Source organism: Rhipicephalus sanguineus, chromosome 6 (assembly GCF_013339695.2).
Source record: "Rhipicephalus sanguineus isolate Rsan-2018 chromosome 6, BIME_Rsan_1.4, whole genome shotgun sequence".
Classification (NCBI taxonomy): Eukaryota; Metazoa; Arthropoda; class Arachnida; order Ixodida; family Ixodidae; genus Rhipicephalus; species Rhipicephalus sanguineus.
The window spans coordinates 77,627,327-77,652,810 of NC_051181.1; the positions used below are offsets into that span (position 1 = coordinate 77,627,327).

Here is a 25,484-nt window from a genome sequence, read left to right on the forward strand (position 1 = left end):
ACATGCACCGTCGGGATGTCACGATGGAAAGTGCTTTTAAACAGTGGCGACAGTGATTCCACAGTATCTAGCGCAGAATTTAGGGAAAAGCAAGGGTAATGCTCATCGCTTCGACGATTGCTCCATACTAAAGTCATGCTAAAGTTGCTAAAATCCGCTTTTTTCTAAAAATACACTTCAAGTAACTCCAGGAAAGCAGGGGGCAGCACCTACCTGCTTAACACAACGACTTCATGATAGCCGGCTTACTCATTTCTCCTGGTGCAGCGGCTTCCGTAAAGTTCGTCGCGTATTTTTGTTGTGCGAGGTGGTTGCCGGAGAAATTTTGATTCATCATGCCGCTGGAGAATCTGGAAGAAGAGAGCTTGGAGAAGAATCCCAACCTCGAGTTGGCGCAGATCAAGTTTGTGCTCGCCCATCATGAGCCCAGCAATGACAAGCTGAAGCAAGATCTCATGTCCGCGATCACTGAGCACAGTAAGCAATGAGCTACTCACAACTCGCGATGGTACAGCATCGCACTTCATTTTCGCTCGCCAAACCTCTGTTTATCTCCCAAGAAAGTTAACTGTAAACAATGTGTGAGCTCTAACGATACTGTTAACGATTATTACGACTGATTATTATAAGTCTCGCGCCGCGCTGTGGCTAAAGTTGAGGACGTGCTTCCTTTTTATTAGGAATAGAACTGTAGAAACAAACGTTTTGTCGAAGATCAACCGCAGCTTCATAACACTTAACTGCGTTTAATGCAAACGCCTGGTTCCAGCTTAGTTTTGGCTTCTAGTCAGTGATATTTGTCGTTAACGCAGGCACCGAGAGAGACGGCAAGGCGCAATGACTCAGCTTTAAAGTAAAGCCTGTGCAAACACTACATGTGGCCTCAACATTGGTTGCTATGTTATTTATAACGTACATTTTATTGTGAGGTTTTATTTTAAAACCATGTAGCCGCGCCGACCAACCTGTTACCCACGTGCGCCCCCATAGCACTGTCACTCGCAACATTGCCGCAAGTTTGTTTGATACAGAATTAAGAACTAATTATGCACAACGCCAAAAGCGTATTCAAGCACTTCAGCGTTGCCGTTCGTCATGCTGGGAAGCAGTGCGCGAAAAAAGGATAATGTTTGGAAGAGTTCAGTTTGTTGGTAACCTTTATGGGAACTTGTCATCATCGCTTGATCACATTACTTTTAGTGTAGTGTTTAGGATGGCGACCTAATGACTTTGTCCCAAAAGAAGTCATCAGCATTGTTCCCAAGGCGTGTGTGACATCCTGAGAAGACGACTAAACAAAAAGTTACATGGATTGAAGTAGAATGTACGCTGCTCATAAAACGAAACACAGCGTACAAACTTTCAGCTGGTATATGCATGCGCTTGCGATTACCATGCCATGTCACTATGTATCTGGGCAATGAAGATGCAGCTGACGGTGATGTAAGTTAAGTGTAGTAGTCAATATACTATTCTAATTTGATTCAAACTGAAGATGGTGAAAACGAAAGCATGCGAATTACTTAACCTTAAAATGGTCCATTTAATCCTGTGAGCGCTGTAGAGTGGTAATGACTGTGCAAGGGTAAAGCATAGGATCAGTGTTGTACAGTTCTAAGAGTGCTTATATTTGGCTGTGGACCAAGGCTGCGGCACAAATCAGATGGCAACTACGAGTACGTGTTGACTTTAGTGTCGCATGTTTACCTGCAGACATGGCACCTTTCTATGAGGAGACATGTGCTGAGCTGGGCTGGCCCGTGGACCAGCGTTTCTTGAACAACATGAAGACGGCCAATGCGGCCGAGATTGAAAAGCTCGACTCGGCTATCGAGGATGCTGAGAAGAACTTGAGTGAGATGGAGGTCCGTGAAGCACACTTGGCCAAGGCTGAGTACCTGAGCCGCATTGGGGACAAGGTATGTGCCTAGTGTTGCGCTGTATTGCTGGCTGCTAGACATTTCCTTTTTCAGAAGCTTCTCACTGCTAGTGCAGTTGAAGAGACGTACTTTATGAACTCAATATTCGTTATTTTCATGTTACTGTTGGGACTTAAATAATGTTTGAAATGTGTCTCACACACCATTAATTGTATAGCATTGCATTTACATCAATTCCGTTTCAGCGAAACACTTGAAGATGTTTCGTAGGTAAGTACTTGTAAGTCCTGCCCTAATCCTTGTTTCAGCGGTATCCAGAAAACTGAAAAATGTTCTCACGAGAAACTGCTGGGCACATACATATAGTTTTGTAGTTTCAGCAAACAGTTTAAGAAGGAAAGCTTGGGCCTTCAGTTTCTTTGACCAACTTCCTTCCAATAAGTAAATTAGGATGACCTGTTCTTTCCAAGCCAATTTAGTAAGTTTTATTATATTTCTAAAGGGCAGCTGTGACAGATACATGATTTAAGGCATGCAGCATGGAATGGTATATACAGAAGTTCACAGTGATCTGATATTAGTAAATCTAAATGTGGCAAATATAGAGTTGATGTTTACGCTGATTATGTAGCAGTTAAATCAGTGGATATACGAATGCAATATTAACAAAGAAAAAAAATATTCAAGTACGACCAACTCGGGTTGCTGTCTCTGTATGCGCATTAGCATCACAGGATTGAAATTGAATGAATACAGTGCTGCTGTTATAACAGTGGATAGTGGACATTAACCAACACTTACCATCATTTAACCAAAACATGGCAACACTACCTGACAATAACCTTTAGTAAGTAGGACCTCATCAGTCATAAATCACAAGCCATTGGGGGGGGGGGGGGGTTACACTGCACATTTACTATGAGCAACAGCAAGCACTGATAAGAAGCTCAACCTTTCCCATAGCAGCTGGTCCTCTGGTAGACTTCAGTATAAAGAAGCTTCTTCCGTGGAGCGGCTCTCCATGTGTCGAACGCGCTTTCTCTTTGCAGGAGGCAGCGCTGACGCAGTTGCGCAAGACCTATGACAAGACTGTATCGCTGGGCCACCGGCTAGATCTGCTGTTCCACCTGATCCGTCTTGGGCTGTTCTACCTGGACCACGACCTCATCACCCGCAACATCGATAAAGCAAAGAGGCAAGCTCTGTCGCATTCCTCACATCCTTCGGGTCAGTTTTGTCCAATGTGTTTTTTCTGTCGCACCAACTGAACCATCATTAAAAGGGGAGGCCACTTTTTAAAAACATTTCTTTAAATTCTTGGTCAATTTTGTTGAAGCTTGGTGAGTGCATGTATATTTGTGTGCCAGTTTCAAATATGTAGTTATTCTATATGTAGTTTCTTTAGGACATCAGACATTTCATTCGTTTTCTTTTTAGTGACGTTTTTCCTAAACTTAGGGAGTTACAAAGTAAATCGGCATGTCACAGTAATTTGAAACGAGAACTGCATGCAATGAATTAAGAATGGGGGTTCTAAACTCATCTGAACAAAAGTGATGGTTTGTTGAACATTCGTAAGGGACATCCAAACTTGCCGTTGGCTCACTCGTGAATGTTCAACATGCCATAACTTTTGTTAAAACGGGTTTAGGACATCGTTCTTGTTTTATTGTATACCATTCCACATTATCGTGATGTGCCGATTTAAATTGTAATTCTCTCAACTTAGGAAAAATGTGCTCCGAACAAGGCACACGAAATGTTTGGTATTTTAAAAACTGCATGCTATACCAGAAAAAATCATTGTATACTTGAAATCAAAACACAAACGTATATAGATGTTGCTAGAAACTCATAAACTAATGAGCTTTTTCTGAGAAATCTGTGTGGTTTTTTATATGCCTCCGTGCTATGAACAGGTGCTTGTCAATTTTTTTCTTTCATAACCCTTCCACCACCTTGTAGGATTCCGCTGAATTGATTTCCAGTCAGTAGCTATGCTTGAAGTTTATGCGCAACCAACTAGCTGCAGTCTTCATTCTTCTACATGCTCCTTGTCTGAAAACACATCATTAAAGTTTCTGGATGTTGCTCATGAACGCTGCAATAACAGGGCTCGTGACATACAGGGTGACTTAGAGGTTACAGGAAAGTACAGATGTAATCATTTTGAATGCATGGCCCATGGCAAGATGCGGATGCGACAGAAAGCATGCTTTCTTTTTAATACCGCAATATTTATAGCCAGAGTATAATTACGTGCATCACTGACAACTAGCGCCCTTTTGGCTCCTGCACGCCTGTAGCGGTAGCTTTTGCAGCATCCATTGATTGTTCACTAAGACTTAGTTTTATAATAAGAAATTTACTGGATTGAAACAGATGGCATGTCCTGTCTAGTGATATTTTTTTTTATATCATCCTGTTGTGCCTGTCAAATCAGGGCTGGTATAATGCAACTTCGTTCCACTTTGTTTTTAGCGCGAATTTGGCATTAGCCTTTCCTAATTGGCTGAAAATTTTCGGCTCTCGTTAATTTGACTCTCGTTAATTCGGGAAATCGGTTAATTCGGACACGTCATCTGGTCCCTGTAAATATACGCATCACTCTATGAGACTGGGCGCTCGTTATTTCGGACAGATTTGACCGCAGATCGGATAATTCGGCGACTTTCGGGCCGCTGGCGAGGCTCGAAAACGAAAAAAGAACAATTCGGAACAGAAGTGAAGCTCAAACGCAGCATCGCCATGGACATCAATTGTCGACTTGGCTTGACTTGAGACTGGTTGAACGCCTTTTCTTCGCGTGTGTTGTTGGCGGTGCCATTTTATTGCTTTGTTCCCGTTGGTGTGCTGCATCGTTGAACGTCGTTTTATCGAGGAACGATTCAGTACGGCTCCTTTAGCTTGATTGCTTTTGTGCTGACTTTTCGTGTGAACGCACTCTCCGCCGATGGCAACGCCGGCGAAGCGGCCCAAGTACGTGGTGAAGGACTTCACCACCAAAGTAGAAATTTTGCGTGCCCTGAAAAATGGGCTCTGCTGACAAGAAGTTGCTCCTGTGCCATGACGCCGGCAAACAATGCGACGTGAGTCTCCCGAGCGCAGTTAGCATTCTTGCGTATGTGTGGCAGAACACCCCTGCGCACGCTATTGCCAACTGTTTCAGGCACAGTGGCTTTGTTGTACCCGACTCCAGCGATGCTGAAGTGTCGCCGGACGACGGTGCCGACGACGGGCAGGATTTCGGAAGTGTTATGCCTGATGCAGTGACACTCGACGATTATATCGGCATTGATGATGGCGTTGCCACTGCCGGCTGTCTGACTGATGAGCAAATCGTCAAGGAAGCGATGCATGGCAACGAATCCGAGAACGAAGAGCCTGAAGAGGAGCAGCCACACCATGAGCCACACAGGACCCCTCGTACTGTGAAGGAAGTCGCGGAGGCCCTCGTCGTCCTTGGAGAATTTTGTTTTGGCACTGCAGACAGCATGCGAGCTGCTGAGCACCTTGAAGGGCTCAGAAAAATTGTGTCCGCGTGAATTTCTGCTCGAAAACAGACACGCATCCGCGATTACTTTGTAAAGTAAAGGTCTGTTGGAAAAACTCTTGCATTTATTCTGTTTATTTCGACCATTCGATAATTCGGACATTCGGTTAATTCGGACATTTTTTCCGGTCCCTAGAAATCCGAATTAACGAGCTTTTACTGCACGTTCCCGCAAAAGACAATTATTCGGCAGCAATGTTCAGCACCGCGGGAAACTGCAGTCGTATGACACATTCTGCAGCCAGAAACTCTCATTCAGGTGTACAATAAAGGCCCTCTCATGTACTTGTGAAGCGCCAAGTGGCAGACTGCCGCCACACGGTGACGGCGGCTTCCCCGAAGTGCCTAATTTTCCCACTCAGCGCCTTCTCTGCTTTGCTCGATTGTCCCATCTTTGCCTTCTCCGAATTGCTCGATCGCCCCGTCAGCCATTATCTCAGCTCTTTGTCAACCACACCGACTCGAAGGCAGGTGGCCATGCTGGCCATCAAAATCTTCAGACGGCTTTAAGAAAAAACGAGTCATTTCTGCACAATTTCGCTGAGCACTGCAAATCCTTCATCTGGAGCATGGTACGTAGACATGCACTCGTTCCACACACTTTTGTTCAGTCTCCATGACTACAACAACAGCCGGGAGAAAGAACACCGAGGAGCTAACAATGCGGCACAAAGAAAGGATGCTGTCGTTCCTCCAGTCTGCCACTGTTCGGTACAAGACCTATGGAAAGGCACACGACGCACCACATAACCATAGCAACGCCACCATTGTGCCCAGTGGATATGGCCAGTGAGACGTCATTTCCTCTGCATCACGATTGTTACATGCACTACGCAGAGTTGAGCTTGTTAATCTGTTAGCGGTGTGGTAGTTTTCTTCACGAATGGGGCGAGCCGCGCGTGATCTTGGGAATGTACAGACGGGTCCACTGTTAAAGGTAACATTTACGTGCACGGCATGTTTGGATTCCGCTCTCTTGCAAAAACATAGTGGCTTATATTTGCATAAAACAACTAGTGGTCGACAGTTCTGCCTCTTTTTGACAGATTCGTGCAGTGCATGAACAATGTTTCCCTGTCCACTTGCTGTTAGAGGGCCGGCAAAATGAAAGGTGCTCATTGGAGTGTTCCCTTTAACAATGGACCATACTGTACATGACTGTATCCCAAAAGTGTCTGCTCGAGAATATCACTTCTGCTCTTCGGCAAACCTAGCCGCATATTTCCAAGCGGCAATGCAGAAAGAACCTAGGCTCACGTGGCACGAAGTTTCATTTGCTGCCATGGCGGTAGCGTTTCTTTACATTTACGCTGATTGTCCCTGCGTTCGATCTTGCAATCTTCAGGTTGTCTCGGGATTTCAACACACGTGACGTTGACGTTGTTCCCTGTCAGGACCAAAACTAGCTGGCTTACCTCTGGCTGCCAGCGAGCTGCCAGAAGTTCGGCAGTGGAAGAGTTCCACTACGTTTTTTAAGAAATAAATGTTTTTTGCCCATGCACCGCAGTATGGGCTTGTCAATTTTTACTGGATTCGGATCGCGCGTTTATTTTTCGCGCTTTTTTTTTCTGAAACGTATCAACGAGGTTTTACTGTATAAAATTGTTCGAATTAAGCAGAGTTTGAACTACCAGGCGGGCGGTAGCATGAACGGACATCGCGCCACACTGTGTGTTCGGAAACCAAAGAAGCCACCTCTGGACTCGTTATTGTGAATTAGGTGCTACTGCATGTTTGTGGCAGGTGATTTCGTAAATTGAGTTCATGGAGCTCTAACAAAGAACAGAATTAATTGACCAGTCCTGCAGTGATATGCCAGAAACAAGGACTGACATGCATGTGAGCAGTGAGCCTTAATGTGAAATATATGACACTACTTACGCCCCAAAACAAGTTTATTTAGATGGCAGAGTTGACGCCGTCAAAATTCAAAGTAATCAGTAATTTGCATTTGCTTGTGCTTCTTCTGTCGCGATTCCGTGAGCATCGTTCGCAGCTTTCCCAAGAGCTGCAGCGTAGCGCCGTAATCCTCATCTGCTGAGAAATCCTGTTGTTTCGTTATTTTGCATCTCTAGCAAATTTGGTTTGGTTTGGTTTTGTAACACATTGTGATCACTCTGGGCCGACTTCTGCGAGGAGCGATGAAAACCAGGGGCTCCCAGTTCGAATTAACCGTTGTGGATACCGACACGTTCGAATTACTAGGAGTTTTCCCCCACAGATATACACAGCTCTGTGCCGAGACCAGGGCGTCGGTTCGAATGAACTGTAAGTTCGAATTAACCGAGTTCAAAATGACGAGCTTTTACTGTACTTTCAAGGACCCAGTTCATTCCTGATTGTGCCCTTGAGAGTACGTAAGCGAAATGAGTTGAAGCTTTTTTTACAGCGAAAGCTGTTATGAGATCATTTCACCGGCCGTTTTTGGCGCCGTAGTTGTCCGCCGCCGCCGCCGCCGGTGTCCGTAACCAGTATCGCTCGAAATAAGAAAAAAAACGAAATAAGAAAAAAACTCCAGGATGGAACGAGGTTCGAACCTGGGCCCTCTGCGTGGGAGCCCAGTATTCAACCTCTGAGCCATGCCGGTGCTTGAAACTGCTTTGCAGAAAGGTCCTATACAGGCTTCACGTCGGAAAGGAACCACATTAGCATATGCAATATAGCGTGGTAGAAGAGTAAAATAAGCACCAAGCGTCGCACAACGCGAATTCTGTAACCAGGCGTCACACAATGCGAATTGCGCAACGAGTAGGTTGTTGAATGCTTCCAACCCATTACAAAGGACTCTGCCATAATTCTTCATCGTCATCAGGCACAGCATCAACAAAGTGCGCATAATGCCTTACATGCGTATAGTAGGTACCAACGCTGTCCGTAGAATGACGAAAAATGGCACAGTGCCTGCTGCCCTACTTCTCAAAAATTACAATGATTTATAGCGTAGTGGGTTCCTCACAAGTGCACTTGTATTGGTTGCCAAGGAAGCCCATAAGCGCATGATCCACTTCCTCGGGGTCTCAGTAAAACTACACTGATTTATAGCGTAGTGGGTTCCTCGCAAGTGCACTTGTATTGGTTGCCAAGGAAGCCCATAAGCGCACGATCCATTTCCTCGGGGTCTCAGTAAAGTCCTTCGCCCCCCCCCCCCCCCCCCCCCGTTTCTCTCCCACGTCAACGTATGTTATACAGCATGACGGGAGAGGGAAATAGTGACCGGGCGTCACCCAATGCCAATTACATAACTGGTGGGCCGTTTAAAGATTCCAACCCATTACAAAGGGCTGAGCCATAATTCTTCATCGTCATCAGTCGTCGCGTCAACAAAGTGCACATGATGCCTTACTGACGTGTAGCTGGTGCCTCGCTTCTCCGCAGAATGACGAATAATGGCTTAGTAGGTGCTTCCCAACTTCACAAAAATTGTGATTTATGGCGTAGTGGGTACCTTTCTAGTGTACTTGTTTTGTAGCCCCAAGAGAGCTTAACGGGCTCTAGAAACGCTGCTCTTCCAGCTTTCGCTGTGACTGTGCTGCGGTTGCAGCGCAGGCCTGGCGTTTTTTTTTCTTTTGAAACTAGACAGTTCTTTGTGTTTTTTTTCCCCTCCTTTTCTATGCAACAACCCAAGTGGGCAGTGTAAGGGAACAATGAATGAATAAATACAGACATTGCCCATTCAACTGTCCCTCCGCATGTAGAAGATCGATTGCTGTAACTAAATCCAGTGATTCCACTCCTGCGCCAACTGCGCCAAAGTGTGCCAAATAGGATTTACTGCGCCATCCTGATAATATCGACGGAAATTGCGCCAAACTGCGCAAGAGTCTTGGGTTTGGGGTCGATCACCGGCAATCGCACCGCCAGCGTGTCAAAACATGTGCAGCTTGACCTTGGGGCCGCTGAAGTCACAATCACAGACCAAGAATTATTCCGCTGAATAGCTCGCGCGTGCGTCCCGAGTATTAGCCATGGCGCCGTGCTCGTTGCCGACGCAGCTTCTGTTGTGCATGTCGGCTCGACGGCAAAACGCACTCTCTGCAGAGGCTCGTGAAGTCTAGGCCAATCGGTAGCGAGAAAGTGTGGCGGCGATTCATCGGTGGATGTTGTCTGTCCCAGAAACGCTGCAGAAACGTTCTTCTGTTTCTGGACATCGCAGAATAAAAAGTGCACTTTATCCATGGATCTTCATCCAGAAGAGCTTTTTCGTAATTCCAAGCTTCCACCAGCACATCCGGGTTCGTAATCGCTCTTGCGGTAAATACGCCCTAGCAGCCTCTGCCCTTTCGAGATCGTGAGTGATAGGGTAAGTCCCAATTCAAGTTTTTTTATTGATTTAAAAAGATTAATTTAATTAATAAAAGCATGCCTCCTGGTCGAAGCAGCCGTAATTCAGTTTTAATACGCTCAGCTGTCTGTAGTGGGCCCGTCGCTGACGGCCCTGACGTCGGAATGCTCAATGTGAAGCGGCTACGCCATGTTACACCTCCTCCCCTCGCTTTCCAGGATCAATAGCTGACGGTGAAAAAAAAACACAGTTTCGCTTAAGGGCGAAGCAATGAATTCGATACCAACTAATTGTTCTGTTATACAAAGTAAGGCTAGCAGCTGACTCTTTTGGATCTGATCTCGCGTAACTCAACAAAACGCTGGTTTAATTGAATATGACCGCTCCAGGGACCGGAGCGCTTTTCTTGCTGTCAGTTCTTTAAACACGAAGTAAGCGTTCAGAACACAGCAAGTTGACGAGCCGTCTCCTGCTGCCTCGAGACAGCGCGCGTGCCAGAGACCTTCGAGCGACGCTGGCGTACCTATATGCTCCTTACGAAAAACGGGCGGGCGGGTCGTTTTTCTCTCTGTTTGATGAGCAATCGACGGCAGGCCTCGCACGCGTGGTAATGTTATCGCATATGCGCCCTCTGTGCGACGGAGACGGCCGACTCATTATCATCTCCGCTTCAGCCGCGTTCACAGCCATAGCTCGCGATCTTTTACTCGCGGGTGGAACATAGGATGCGCGGGCTGATGTTATCAATTTGGAATTTATAGGGAACATGACGGCGACGGCAAAACCTGTCGAGGGTGTCCGTATAATTGCTATCGCAATAACGACAAGAAATGAGGAGCCATTCCACTTTGTGAGGTCGATGACCAGCGACGATTTAGTGTACGGGACAGTGGCGACATGCCGGAGGCCAGTTTGTTTTATACAAGGCCAGGCTGTTAGCGTTCAAACGCAATAGTAATGTGAAAGCCTTAGATGCCTCATCAAACACGAAAATTGACCGTCGGCGGTGTCAACAGGAGTGATGCGAAAAAAAATCATCACGTGATGACTTCATCATGACATCATTGGTCGCTAAAACTTGTCACGTTATACACCGTGAAGTCACATGATGATGTCATCACATGACATCGTCGCTTCGCACTGTCTCAATGATCGGTGCGCCGATCATGGAGGCAGTGCAAAACCACGTTAGGTACAGAAAGCTTTGAGAGAGGGCCGGGTTGGGATCACTACATCGAGTAAGAAGAAAAAGAAGATGGTTTTCATCTTCGAGTCGTCTTAGGCGAATACATAAGGGACCCTGTGAGTTATTTTTTTTTTCCTTTTTGCACTGCTCCCTAGAGGGCACTAGGGGTTTTTTGGCGTACAATCGGAATGCCCTAGCTATATACAGCTTTGCTGTAGAAAGAGAGCGAAGTTTGTTAAATCTTGTAGTCCCCCATTAAGCGCACTTTCGGACACTCTCACTGAAGCTTTACTTTGAAGCGGATCTCCATCTTCCTGGCAACCCGGTGCAAGCGCAAAAGATAGCCTAGAAGCATTGTGAGAACACTCTTGCTACAGCACAGCGGCCTCAAGAAGAGGAAGGGAGTGTCGGAGGAAGTTGGCTTTTTGAGGCTAGCTAAGTGAGTCATGTCACACTCAGAAATACAGTGGATTGAGAAAGAAAAAGAACGTGGCTTTCGCCTTGTATTCATCTTAGGGGAATGCATTAGGGACATTGTAGCTATTTATAGCATTGAGGCACTGTTGTACGTCGCGGCATTTGTCTACCACGTCTGCTGATAACCACATATACGTATTTAGAGTATTAATTTTATTGATCCAATAATCCGTTTATTTGATAGTTTCAAAAATAATAGCTGCAGAGATTATTCTAGAACGCTGAATTGCACGACGCCCGTATTTTTGTGTTATCGAGTGAAATATGGAGTGCTCCTGAGATGATTTTCCCTGTGAGGTTCGGAATGCATTGAAATATTTCTAGCTCTTCATAAGAGCCCGATAATAATTATTCAAGTGCTTGAACGTAAATGTAACTTGCTTCTCCAGCATACTCCAGGATGTGAAATAGCTGCTCCAGATTGCTCCAAGGTGAAAACTTTGCTGCTCCAAAAATTGCTCCAAATCAGGAGTCCTCAGTAGCATCGTTGTAATTCTCTTCAAATCTTCTCTATGCAGCCTGATCGAGGAAGGAGGTGACTGGGATCGTAGGAACCGTCTCAAGGTGTACCAGGGTCTGTACAGCCTGGCAGTGCGGGACTTCAAGGCAGCTGCAGCCTCCTTCCTGGACACGGTGTCCACCTTCACCTGCTACGAGCTGATGGATTACCAGCGGTTTGTTACCTACACCGTGCTCGCCAGCATCATCGCCCTGCCACGCGTCGAGCTCCGCGAGAAGGTATGCAAATTGTTACACTAGCCAAAGTATTGATCCAAGATGTAAGAAACTTAGACATGAGGCAGTGCCTGTATAGTATACAGTAGACTCCTGTTAAGATGAACTCTAAGGGAGTGCGGTCATTTGTTTGTCTTATCAGGAGTTCGGCTTATCAGAAGTGCCTCTGAAAAAGGCATGCTAACATGCCAAGTGCATCCGAATATGTTGCTTGAAAGCACTGAATGGAGTAGATTTACAATGGGGAGGAAATCACAAGAAAAAGCTTTTATTAGGCCCGTATAGATAGGAATGATGTGCACATCTAACGCGCACCTAATTTCGCGGTTTCAAAATAAAAATGCACATGAATATGTTGCTACCACATTTTAACGATAAAACTGTGACACAGCCCTATGTTGACGATTGGAAAAAAGAAAGAAGTGACAGACAAGCACAACTTGCGTTCATAGAAAGGAAAATTTATTCTTCTGGCAGTTCATTCTCTTCTGTGATCCTGTTTTACTGGTTCTAAGGTCACTTCTAGAGAGGCCTCGATCGTGTGTTGTTACCATGACAATGTCAACATAGTACACTGAGCTGCTTAAAGAAAGTCCACAAGCTTTTCCTCGAGGTCTCTACATGTTTCTGTTTTCGGCCTGTAGTAACTTTTCCTTATCGACGTGCGACTGAAGATTTCCCTTCGCGCTACTCACGGTCACAAGCCTTGGGCGCACGAAAAAGATGTGACGCAGCTATACTCAGTGTGCAAAATAAGCTTCCTTCGTCATGCGCTTTCGCAATGAAAACGGAGCATGACAATTTGCACTTCACTGGGGACAGATACGACGTGCACAGGTCCTATGCAAACGAATGCTACCAACGCAAACTGACGGCAAAATGTGCTCGGTCGCCGTTGTGTGACAGTGATGACAATGCGCCTGACTCCTCTGACAGGAGTGCTAGTGCTGTAGACGTTGTTTCGGTTTCCTACTCGATTCTAATGCGCAGCCAATTTTTTGTTCCAGTTGTTGCTTTCATTTTCTCTCTCCTGCCTCCGTGCCCACTTGCGTTTGCCTCTCAGTCCACAGCGGTTTAGATGGCCCCTTACTACTTTGTACGTACTCCAGCTGGGGAACAGAGGAACATGGGGAGAATACAAAAGGATGCAATGGCTTGGGGTCCCTACTTGTAAAGCCCCTCAACTCTTTTTGTTGCTTTTACTGATAAGCCCATCACCTCACCCACAGGCTGGGGGGGAGATACTGGCTTTATCCGCTGACTTTGCTTTTTTACCTATCTCGCCCCCTCCCTCCGCGTCGCGATTTGCTTCACGTCATTGAGCCTGGAAATGTTTTTCCTTTTCTTTTCCTTCGCCCCACCAAGGCTGCAGTGTTCATTGCGTAGAATCACCAGAAAGTTTGTCTCAAAGGGCCCCTAAACCACCTCCGATACTTTAAACATTTCATTAAACATTGTGTGCAGAATGCCGTCACGATCAACGTTGCCACACGTGGCAGCGCTACAAACCGTGGGCACACCTCAAATTCCAAGAAACAATCCCGTCTCCTCTCCGGGCCTTTCCAGCCTTCCCTAGTGACGTGTGTGACGTGAACATGTTGAATCTGTGATGCGGTCTGCAAGTGATGCTGCGATTGGTCAAACAACAACCCACGACTGCTGGTTAATCTGCAAGCAGCTGCCCGTGCTCCTTTGTTCTTCGTGTTGCCCGCATGCACGCGCTTGTGCATCAGCAACTGCGGCCCGTAACGCAAGTGCCAAATCGCTAGCGTACCTGCACAGTCGCACCTAGTGTTCTGATAAGCTGTGCGGACTGCATCTGAGAGTGTTTTGCAATGGCTTTCATGCGTCAGTGTGTAGTGCTTGGCTACAAAAGCGACAACTGGAAAAACGAAAAGACATGACACGGTGTTGCCGTATGGGTCCATCATGTTAGCGATCTTTTGAAGGTGTGCGTGCAACACAGGGTCCATACCGCCACAATTCAATTCGTAGGAGCACGGGCCGGCACGGCAACAAAAGTGAGAATTCGTGTCACCTGAGTTCGTCTTAACGGGAGTGTACTGTACTCTAAAGATACCATTTTCAAATAATTATTTTTATTTGTGGTTTCTTGTTTTCCAAGACCTTTGAGTACCAAGGTGTAGAAATCATAACTGCATGATTAGTATTGAGCATAGGCATGCATACGGGGTAGGGTCAGAGGTGGCAGTGATGTTCTCTTCCTGACAGGTCGTGTAGGGGGGGACGGGGGGAAATGCACAAATTTGGTTTTGTAAGTTAACATTTTGTCAGCAGCACGTGACACCTCGCATATACCGGTTTACATATAGATGAAGAGCCCTGAAAGACGTTCTAGATAAAATGTGCAAACAAGGTTGCTTTTCGTGAGCCTGGCTGTGTGCCTGACTGCATTGCATACCAGCTTAGGTATATGCGCCTTGCTCTATAGTCGGATACAACTTAAGAAGTCAGGAGAGGCCCTGCCCAGACGACCGAAGCACGGCAGCCGGTCGCCTCCGCGACTAAAGAAATAGTCCTGCTCATGCACGCGCCAATGTTCTCCAAAGGCAAAGCCACCGGCCGTCCCGCTCATGACGTCACTCCCGAGTGCACGCCTATTGGTGCAGGCTTACGTTCGTCCACCTTTCAGCAGGAAATGCCGCTGACTTCTAAAGTTGTATCCGACTATAGTTTCTGTGCATAGTATTGCGACTGTGGCAGAATACGCTAGTTTAAATCCTCATTTCACTGGAAATAAGTTCTGTAGATTGTTAAAATGAGCTTTCTTGTTCCTTGGAGGGAAAGGGGGAGCACATAAACATTTTATAAACATCGTCTCAAGTTACACCTGGGGTCAGGAAAAGAACACCAGGCGCTTCTGAGTGACAAGACGCACTCGTGGGGCATCGTGCCAGTGTATGCCTACTATAATAAACAGTTCATCAGTTTAATCTCAGAAAATCATTCCTCTACGATAGCAATGTTGTCTTGGCTGTGCAGGTTGTCAAGGGTTCCGAGATCCTTGAAGTCCTGCATGGTGTTCCTGACATCAGCGAGTATCTGTTCTCCCTCTACCGGTGTCAATATGCAATCTTCTTCAGGAAGCTCGGTGAGTCTATCTTTGAGTTTTGCTCTTTCAAGTGTATCCCTTTGCGACATGAGTTATGATCGACTGTCTGTAAATGCGTGGAATTTGCATAATTTGATGCCAACGTTTTGGAGACCAAATTTACAGCAAGTGGAAGTGTACAATGAATTATAGTGCATTATGCAGTTGAACCCCTTTATAACAGTCACCGATGTAAGAGACAGTTGGGTATAAGAGACACCAGTGTGCCTATAGTGAAAATAAGTGTTGATCAGAAAATCGTAAGGTGGTACCCTGCTTATCAGAGACATCTCATATAAGGGACAAGAACTGCTTCTTGGTGCGTGTCTCTTACAAAGGGCTTCAACTGTACAGCAATTAAATGTAATTACAACATAAATAAGTATTTAATTATTAAACAGTCAGTCATGCAGTATTTATTTGTAAACCGAATTCAATGACCCATTCAAGTTACGTGCGATAGTTATCTGCTGGCAGCAAGCATTCCTGAAAAGGTAAAAAAAATATATTTTGTAATTCCTGCTGACACACCCAATGTCTCGTTAAACGCAGTACTGCCTTCACCGCCCTAAGGGATCGTGTGTAGCAAAAATATATCAACCAGAAGTGATATAAAGGAACATTAGGAAACAGGTATGTTTAATTTACAATTAGCTCAGTGTTCCTGGACTCTTCCTTGTTTATTGTGCACAGAAATGCAAAAGTAAGTCACGTCTCCAATAGGCTTGTGGGAATAGTAAATTTTAGGTTCGAAGTGAATAGTGATTTGGTTGAATAATTTTGAATCGAATTTGAATAGTATATGTCACATATTATAAAGAAAAATGAGCATGTTTGGCATGACCCAACTAACCTGCAGAATATTTCTTTTTTTTAAATTGAAACAACTCCTGCGCAAATGTAATTCTTCTTGGTTTAAAGGAAGTGGAAGCAACTTTTGAATAGTAGCAGGATTTGACTTTCAGTAGAATGCAAGTGATAACCTGTAAAATAAGTTACGTTTTAAAATTTACTATACATACAGCATACAAGCTGGTATAACGAAAAACCATGAATCGATGTGAGGGTAATGTTCTTTAGCCTTGAAGTGGGGCTTTGCGGCAGGGCGGATTTTTCCTGGAAAGGTGTATTCACGGTATAGCACCCCTCCAGTGCAGTGAAACCACCTTTACAGGGGGGTTACATGCGGACAATATACACCTATTCATTCATTTCGAATAGTTAGAAATTTCCAATAATTTAAATTTGACTCGAAGCGAATTCAAATATTCACATAAGCCTAGTCTCCAAATGAGAATACTGTGTCGGAAAGGGATATTTTTGCTTGGTCTCGGCGGATGCACTCGCACCCAGTAAGCCGCAAATGCTATTGCATCATTTGATTACTGCTTTTCAAATACAGGAACAAAGAAGGAAAACACGGACTGACAGCTTGGGTGGTGTCATCAATCAGACCTTCTTTCTTCATCTCTGTCTTTCACGAGCAGTAACCATGTCATGAAGAAAATACAGTAAAAGCTTGTTAATTCGACTCTCGTTAATTTGGAAAATTGGTTGATTCGGACAAGTCATCTGGTCCCTGTAAATATACGCATCACTCTATGAGACTGGGCGCTCGTTATTTCGGACAGATTTGACCGCAAATCGGATAATTCGGCGACTTTCGGGCTGCTGGCGAGGCTCGAAAACGAAAAAAGAACAATTCGGAACAAAAGTGAAGCTCAAACGCAGCATCGCCATGGACATCAACTGCCGACTTGGCTTGACTTGAGACTCGTTGAACGCCTTTTCTTCGAGTGTGTTGTTGGCGGTGCCATTTTATTGCTTTGTTCCCGTTGGTGTGCTGCATCGTTGAACGCCGTTTTATCGAGGAACAATTCAGTACGAGTTTTTTAGCTTGATTGCTTTTGTGCTGACTTTTCGTGTGAACGCACTCTCCGCCGATGGCAACGCCGGCGAAGCGGCCCAAGTACGAGGCCAAGGACTTCACCACCAAAGTAAAAATTTTGCGTGCCTTGAAAAATGGGCTCTGCCGACAAGAAGTTGCTCCTGTGCCATGACGTTGGCAAACAATACGACGTGAGTCTCCCGAGCGCAGTTAGCATTCTTGCGTATTTGTGGCAGAACACGCCTGCGCACGCCATTGCCAACTCTTTCAGGCAAAGTGGCTTTGTTGTACCCGACTCCAGCGATGCCGAAGTGTCGCCGGACGACGGTGCCGACGATGGGCAGGATTTCGGAAGTGTTATGCCTGATGCAGTGACGCTAGAGGATTATATCGGCATTGATGATGGCGTTGCCACTGCCGGCTGTCTGACTGATGAGAAAATCGTCAAGGAAGTTATGCATGGCAACGAATTCGAGAACGAAGAGCCTGAAGAGGAGCAGCCACACTACGAGCCACACAGGCCCCCTCGCACTGTGAAGGAAGCCACGAAGGCCCTCGTCGTCCTTGAAGAATTTTGTTTTAGCACTGCAGACAGCATGCGAGCTGCTGAGCACCTTGAAGGGCTCAGAAAAATTGTGCCCGCGCAAATTTCTGCTCGAAAACAGACACGCATCCGCGATTACTTTATAAAGTAAAGGTATGTTGAAAAAACTCTTGCGTTTATTGTGTTTATTTCGACCATTCGATAATTCGGACATTCGGTTAATTCGGACATTTTTTCCGGTCCCTAGAAATCCGAATTAACGAGCTTTTACTGTATCAACTTAGTCTAATTAAATTTATTCTGAAGCATAGATTACATTTTTTTCTTTCAGTTCGTATGATGATTTACTGAACATAAGAGTGTAGGAAGCCCAGAGACACAGCTGCCTTGTTTTTTATGTACCGTATTTACTCGATCTAACGCTCACCTTTTTTCCGGTAAAACGAGTCCAAAAATCGCATGCGCGTTAGATTCAAGTACCGAAAAAAAAAAAAAAGAAACTCGGTTATCGTATTGCCATCGGCATTTCAACATGGCCGCCTCCTACGAGCCTTGGCCATTTCTGCCATTATTGTTTCAGTTCGTACGTGTGCTGAGGAGATTGTCATCCCGTTCTGCGTTCGCATCGACGGCATAGAAGTGCCGACTCCAAATACTCGACGAGTGCACCACGGTGCAGCATTTAAAAGAATAGTTATTACATGTGCTGAGACGGGCGGAAATCGGGCCGCATCGCGGTCGTTCGGAGTTCCCGCAACGTGCGTGCGAGACTGGCGCAAATAGAAGCAGATTTTTTACAGCAAAGCTTCACGAAAAGGTTTCAGTGGACCAAGGCAGGGCTGGTTTCCCGAAATCGAACAGCATTGACAGCGACAAGGAGTTGTCCGACAGCGACGAGGACTGATCCATTACGCGACTCGTATCGCCGCTGTAGTGGTGACAGTTTTAGCGTCAAGGCCTGCTTTTTGACTTTGTGTTTTACTTTTTTGAAACTTTAGTTCTTTAAAACCCAAATACTTGTTCTTCTGAATGCGCAAAGTTTCACTCCTACGGACTTTTTTGTTCTTTTCTCTCACGAAAAAATGGGTGCGCGTTACAATCGATGCATGGCAACGAATCCGAGATTTTTTTTTTTTTTTTTTTGTCGCGGAAAACGGGTGCGCGTTACAATCGAGGGTGCGGTAGAATCGAGTAAATACGGTACTGCTGTGCAGGTTCGTTTTATATTTAGTCTGGCATCTGCAGAAGTCTATGTGTTTAACTTCATTCAACATTGCCTGTTTCAGACACCAGGATCTTATCACATTAAATTTGGTCATCGCACTCGTTACCTTTGACTGCATAATTTACATGCACGTCGGCAAACATTCTAAATTTGCATGTAATGACAGTTGAATTAGTATAATCAATAGGAAGCAGAAACAAGAGGGACACCGGACAGATCTAGATTAGGTACACTTGAGGTATCTGCAGCATATTTAGAAGAGTGACTGTCAAAGACTACAGATACAAATAATGATAATTGTTAGGGTTTAACATCCCAAAACCTTGATAAGATTATGAGAGACTTCTTAGTAGAGGGCCCCAGAAATATTGACCACCTGGGGTTCTTTTAACATGCACCTGAATCTAAGTAGTACTACATGGGCCACCATGGCCGGGATTCAATCCCACGACCTTTGGATCAGCAGTTGAGCGCCATAAACACTTGACCACCGTGGCGGGTGTACAGATACAAAGTGCTACAACCATCCTCACAGCACTGAAAAATGTGCTAGGTTGGGACAGCAGCGTGACAGGGAGGCCTTTCCTTGGTACACAGTAGCTGGGACACCTTGTATACAATGCAGTCCCTTAGTCCTGTTTCTTTTCAAACACAACCTCTGTAAAGACTTGTGTATTTTTCGTAGCCAAGCTCACTGCTCCACTTGCTGTGTGTGTTTCAGCGCACGTAGAACAGCTTCTCCAGCGTGACCGGCTGTGGGCTCCACACGTGCGCTTCTACGTGCGCGAAATGCGCATCCTGGCCTACAGTCAGCTGCTGGAGTCCTACCGCAGCCTGACCCTGCAGTACATGGCCAATGCCTTTGGCGTTACCGTCGCCTTCATTGACCAGTGAGTATCCGTGTTCTGTCACCAATGCAGGGCGTCAAAGTACTGAATTGACGTGGAAGATACGCTTAACAGTGATGCGACTTCATTCTCAGAGATTATTCTTTTAATGTGCGCTACACTGCTGGCAAAGCAGTAATCTGCCAAGGCAGTAATCTGCTAAATGATATCACTGATCTTAAGCGTAGGCCTACTGCTATATAACTACTACAATTCTTGTGCAATCAAATTTTTTTTTTGAGAACTGTGATTTTTTTTTTCTTTTTTTTCCCATATGTTTATGAAATGAACCTAGTGTGCAGAACATTTTTCAATTATTTCACATGTTGTTACTGGGGTTAGATAGGTCGTGTGGTTTGTAAAAGATTGTGTAGTGCATACCTGGTGATAATAGCTTAACAAATGTTTTCCAAAGGCTGTTTCAGTGGTATGTGTATTCTGAGCTGATTTAAAATGTGTAGAGTACCCACGGATTCAAACGAGACATCAATTTTTTTTAGTATAATGACTGGTATTCGGAATCGCTCGATATAACCTTGTCATGACGCGACGAATTTGGTCTCTAAAAGTAATTTTGGCTCTGATCTATGCGTTAGAGTCGAAATTATGCCTATATGGCCAGAATTGAAGGTGATGGAAGCGAAAGTGTGTGTGTTACTTAGCCCTAAAATTGCCCTCTTTCAATCTGTTAGTGCTGTACTTGTCCCCCCAAGTTGCTGCAAATTTGTTTTCTCAAGCTCCTATAAGACGGCATATTAAATGCCGCTAACTGCGACTAAATCAAGATTTCGCTGCTCCAATAACTGCTCCGAATTCATTTTCAGCTGTCTTAACCCTGTTATAATTAAAATTCATCCCAATGCTACTTCATTGTAACACGAGAAAATATACACGTGTTTCAGTGGAAGCAAAAAACTGAAACGGAAAAGCTTGTGACATTGAGGCTTAGCTGTATTACGATTTGAACATTGAGGGTATGGTTTGGTCTTGTGCAGCACTGCCTGTGTAAAAAGGCCAGAAGTGAACACTTTGCAGTGAGTGCTTCAGCTGCTGTAGCTCAAATATCCTGACCACTGTTTACTTTAATTCAGGCAAAGCTGCGTCTAATATTTTCTCATTCTTGTATTGCCTGCTCTGTGAACCCGTTCTGGTTGGTTAGCGGCTATTCTGTTGTGCTGCTAAGCGCGATGGCACAGGTTCAATACTTGGCCTTGGCGGTTACATTTGTCAGGGTTGGGAGGGGGCTAAAACCTAAAACTGCCCATGTGTACCTAAATTTCAGTGCACGTTAAAGAACCCCATATGGTGAAGATTTTGCCAGAGCACACCCCTTTTGGTGTGCCTCTTAATCATACCTTGGATTGGCACAGAAAACCACGAAACTAGCTTTTTTTTCGTTTGTTTGCATTATGTGTGTCCACATAGTGTATTGTAACAAAGTAACGTTTTTCATCGCAGGGAGCTGGCTCGGTACATTGCCGCTGGGCGACTGCACTGCAAGATTGACAAGGTGGGCGAGGTGGTTGAGACCAATCGGCCAGACAGCAAGAATTACCAGTACCAGGTGAGATCGATTTGCCTGGCATCACTGTGCACCTTGAACGGGCGCTAAGGAGAGATGAATTTAGGCTGATTACTTGCCATTTGAAAATGCTGTATGTGTTGAAATTTACCAAAACATGTTGACTGGAATAGGAAAATCCAAGGTTCAGAATTAAAGAAATCTGTGCCAGGACCTCATTGTCATAGACCAGTGTGATGTGACAAATTTCAAAGTTTTTTTGTGCATTTTGTTTGCGCGTGAGCTATCGGGGCTAAGTAAGTGTTTTTGAGTCTTACTTAGTCCACTCTTCTGGGCGTCTTAGAGTACAGTGTAGTTACCTGCTGCCAAGAAATTGGCTAGGCAAAAATAGACACAGTCGACAAGTCCACAATGTTCATGAAAAGTTGGTGTGCGTATGTTAAAGGTGTACTGACTCAAAAATTTGACATCTTGATTTTTCTTTCGCAATGAATCGCTAACAATCGAGTTAATGCGGCTGGAAACGTCATTTGCTCGAGTGCACAATATTTAATTATTTGGAGACTTTTGTAGTGCCCAGTCGCAGTTTCGGTTTCAAAGAGCACCGAGTGAAGCGGGGCACAGAGTGGTTTTTATCTTAACATCGCTGGCTATGGTGGGCGCACAAAACTTTCGAGGAAGGCTCCTTGGGGGCTGCTACAATCCCCTCTGGGATGTTGTAAGTACACTCAAACCTCGATATAACGAACACGGATATAACGAATTATCGGTTATAACGAAGTAAATGAAAAATAGTCTAGTCATAGCTACAGTGTTACAAATAAACGTTTATAACGAATTTTCGCATATAACGAAGTTATTTTCTACAGATGTGACTTTGTTATAATGAGGTTTGAGTGTATGCATGACTGCCCCAAAAATGCACTGGGAGGCAAGGATGTCAGTCTTTGCACTCCCATGCATGTCCGTAAAGGAGGGAGTCCTTGCAAGGATTATGGCAGCCAGCACAAACTCGTGATGCAAGTGATTGTTGGTTGTTGGCGTTACTGTACTGAGGAGGGGTGTTTCACGTGCAGTTGCACGACACGCAATTTAGAATTACTTTTAAAATATGTCTAGGCTACATTAGCCATTGATATTTCCTAGATGATGCGTGTGTGTCCACATAAATTGATCCCACTGGTTATCTCGCCTTCAAAGTTTTGTGTCAGTACTCCTTTAAGGTTGTGAAGTTAGTATTTCTTTATATTTTTTTCTTAACCGTAAAGCCACCTCTCAATGTAGGTGGGGCCTGTTCATGACTGTAGAAGCACAGTTTACTAGTACAGCCAACATTGCATGGCATTATCGCTTTATTGCCCCCTTAAATCCCTGACATATGTGTCAGTTCAGAAATCCTTTTGTTTGTTTCTCTGTAATTTAAACCGAGCAGTTTTTCGACATTGCCTGTGCTTCTGTTCCATCTCGAGCTGTGTCTCTTGTACAGAGCTTCTTCACGGGCTGGAAAATGCTGTTGTGCACAGCTGAGCCAAATGTTATTTGGAGTTTCAATAGCAACTGCATATATTTACACATACACAACTACAGTATGAGCTTTATACAAGAGGCTGGAAAGTTCTCTCTGTAGGCATTCTCTGAGGCATAAGTTGAGACACTGGTTGTGTCTTGATTTCTTTATTTTTTGATGACTTACAGTGTGCAAAGGAAGTATCAATGCTTTTTTTCATCTCTCTCTGCAGGCTTGCATCAAGCAAGGAGACATCTTGTTGAACAGGATACAGAAGCTGAGTCGCGTAATTAATATCTAAGCTTAGCCCGCAGAGGCAAATAAATGCGTTTTTGACGTCCATATTTGCTCCAAATGTTATTACACGTGTGAAGTGAGCACAAACATGTATACTGCCACACAATTTGCCTGAAACTGTGTCATTTTGCAGCATTGTCACAAAAGGGCATACAATGTCACGTATTTGAGCCTCACTAATGTGCAAGTGAGTTCATTGTTAGGCATGCCAACCTACAAAGTTTTCAGTAACAGTGAATTGCTGGTAGTGCCAGAATTTTACTAGTAGTATGTGACCTTGCTACAGATGTCTAGTGCCACTGGGGATGATTAAAGGGGCCCTCGGCACTTTTTGAGCACGGTCAAAAAATGCTGCCAGTCAATAGTTGAGGCTCCTGAGAACATGTCAGCCAAGCATTATAGCGCAGCACATGGCCTGGAACTTACAATTAATTTTCAAAGTTCGCTAGAAATCGCTTGCTCCTCTCTCGAAAAATGATGCCTTAATCGAATGTCACGGTCGGATAAACACAATCCATGACCATTGGCTGATTTGAGCATTGCGAGCTGCCGAGTTACCGCGGCCACCGCGGGATGGCACGATGTTTCTGTGCTGCACTCTATAGTGCTAGATAGTGCTCGTGATCACACCGAGAGTAAGCTGTGCGTTCAAGGAAGAAAAAGGTGCCCAAGGTCATAAAGGGCACTGATGAACCCTTGCCATCCCCCCTGCATAGCTGTCAGTGTGCTCGCTGGTACGAAAAGAGAGAGAAAGCTCTTAAAGCGTGCAACAAATCCCTGTAACTCCGCTTGTACTTGACAGATTCCAAAAATTTTTATGACAGTCTATTCTTGAGGCAGTAAACTTCTTTAAGGGGGGACACTGGTCTTTGAAGATGTAAAATCATGAAAAAGTCAGTTTTTTGAAAACAGCGTTTTTGTAACATACTGACGAGCCGTTTTGGAGGGGCTGGAAGACGTGTCAGCTGTAGTCGCAGAATTGCGTTGTTTAGTAGATGCAGGAGAGCGCGCGTGCGGGGCGGCAGGCGGGTTGTCTGCCTTCACAGCCATGACTGCCGTCCATAGGCATGATGAGGAGCTCCAGCTGCTACACAAGCTCGGCACATCTCTCATCTTGGCTGATGTCTTGTTGCCTGACTGTGACGTGCCTCTCAAGTGTGACACGTCGACATGATGGATCTCCCATTCCGTTGAGCGGTCTTTGATGCCCTGCATTCTTTGGCTTACCGTGGCATTTGCGCCACACAGCAACTCGTCACTTCTCGTTATGTGTGGCCGAACATTAACATAGACGTTCATCGTTGGTCGCATGTGTGCCTCAGGTGCCAGCAGTCTAATGTGCAAAACGCACAACCACAAAAACAGGCTGTATTCAAAATGAAAAAAAAAAAGCCCAAAAATGGAGCTTTTCATGCTATGAGGCTGTTGATTGATGTATGCTGCAGCAGTAGTCAGGCAGGTTGTATCCCTGGTGGCTACCAATCATCTAACAAAAAAATTTTAACATCGTGTTGCATAATGTTCAAAATCGGCATTATATTTGTTTTTCTGCATTTTCTCAAAACCTGAATTTTTTACTCTTTGCAACCTTTCGAGAGCAGTTTTCCAGTAATCAAAGCACCTAGAATCGTAATTCTTATTGCATTACTGAGTTACATGAATATTGCCCACAAGGGTAGGAGCAGATTTTTGTATTTCAGTTTTAATGTTTTTTTAATTGTCCATGCATTAAACAATTGATTAGCCCCACATTTCAAACAGAAAGCTTTGATATGCTGTGTAATTGTCAATAGTTTGCATATCAAAAAAGTATTCCTACCACTGTGAAGCTTATGTCCCCTAGTATACGGCTATGTGCCAAAGCAAGATTTCGATGAGTAGTTCTTGCTAAATTGTTCCCAAAAACAATGCTAATTAATTTTTAATTAACTTTGGAACTAATGGATTTATACTTGAAAAGTAATTGCATATTTGGAATAGCAAAGACGACTAAACAGTACTGCAGTTTCATTAAATTTGGTAAACGGGATCTTGATGATTTTTAAAAACCCACTTCCCCACTTGATGAAGTCATTTGATGATTACTTGGGGAAGTGTTTAAGGGTCCCTTTATGATTTGAAAGAATACATTCTGTGGTCTTTGAATGTTTATCGTATGTAGGTCAGGTGACAGCAAACACAGGTTAAGCTCTGGGATGCGAAATCCTTCATTTTTAAGCACTAGAACGTCGTAAGTGGCTTCACAATACAGTCAGCTTGTTAAACGGAACCTGAAGGGACCAAGAAAATATGTTCCATTTAACAGGAGTTTAATTTACTAAGAGATGAACGGGGTTGCATTATTCAGGTACAAGACCATTCATAGCCAGAGCAGTTGTTTCACTTAAGC

The 25,484-nt window shown here is 44.7% G+C and overlaps 1 protein-coding gene across 1 annotated transcript; it reads left to right on the forward strand.

Annotated features, from left to right (window-relative positions):
- Nucleotides 1-226: 226 nt before the first annotated feature.
- On the forward strand, nucleotides 227-23,140 carry LOC119395914 (26S proteasome non-ATPase regulatory subunit 6). Its single transcript, XM_037662931.2, has 8 exons — nucleotides 227-477; nucleotides 1,714-1,919; nucleotides 2,930-3,075; nucleotides 11,897-12,116; nucleotides 15,117-15,225; nucleotides 19,604-19,772; nucleotides 21,228-21,333; nucleotides 23,031-23,140. Exons 1-8 carry the CDS (start codon nucleotides 336-338, stop codon nucleotides 23,097-23,099), a joined length of 1,167 nt encoding a protein of 388 aa, XP_037518859.1. The 5' UTR covers nucleotides 227-335; the 3' UTR covers nucleotides 23,100-23,140.
- Nucleotides 23,141-25,484: the final 2,344 nt, after the last annotated feature.

What these genes read in the sequence shown, in the direction of transcription:
- LOC119395914 (XM_037662931.2), top strand. Translation starts at nt 336, where the DNA reads ATGCCGCTGGAGAATCTGGAAGAAGAGAGCTTGGAGAAGAATCCCAAC. An exon ending in AATCTTCTTCAGGAAGCTCG is followed by an intron (nt 15,226 to 19,603) that starts GTGAGTCTATCT and finishes TGTGTGTTTCAG; the next exon opens with CGCACGTAGAACAGCTTCTC. An exon ending in GCAAGAATTACCAGTACCAG is followed by an intron (nt 21,334 to 23,030) that starts GTGAGATCGATT and finishes CTCTCTCTGCAG; the next exon opens with GCTTGCATCAAGCAAGGAGA.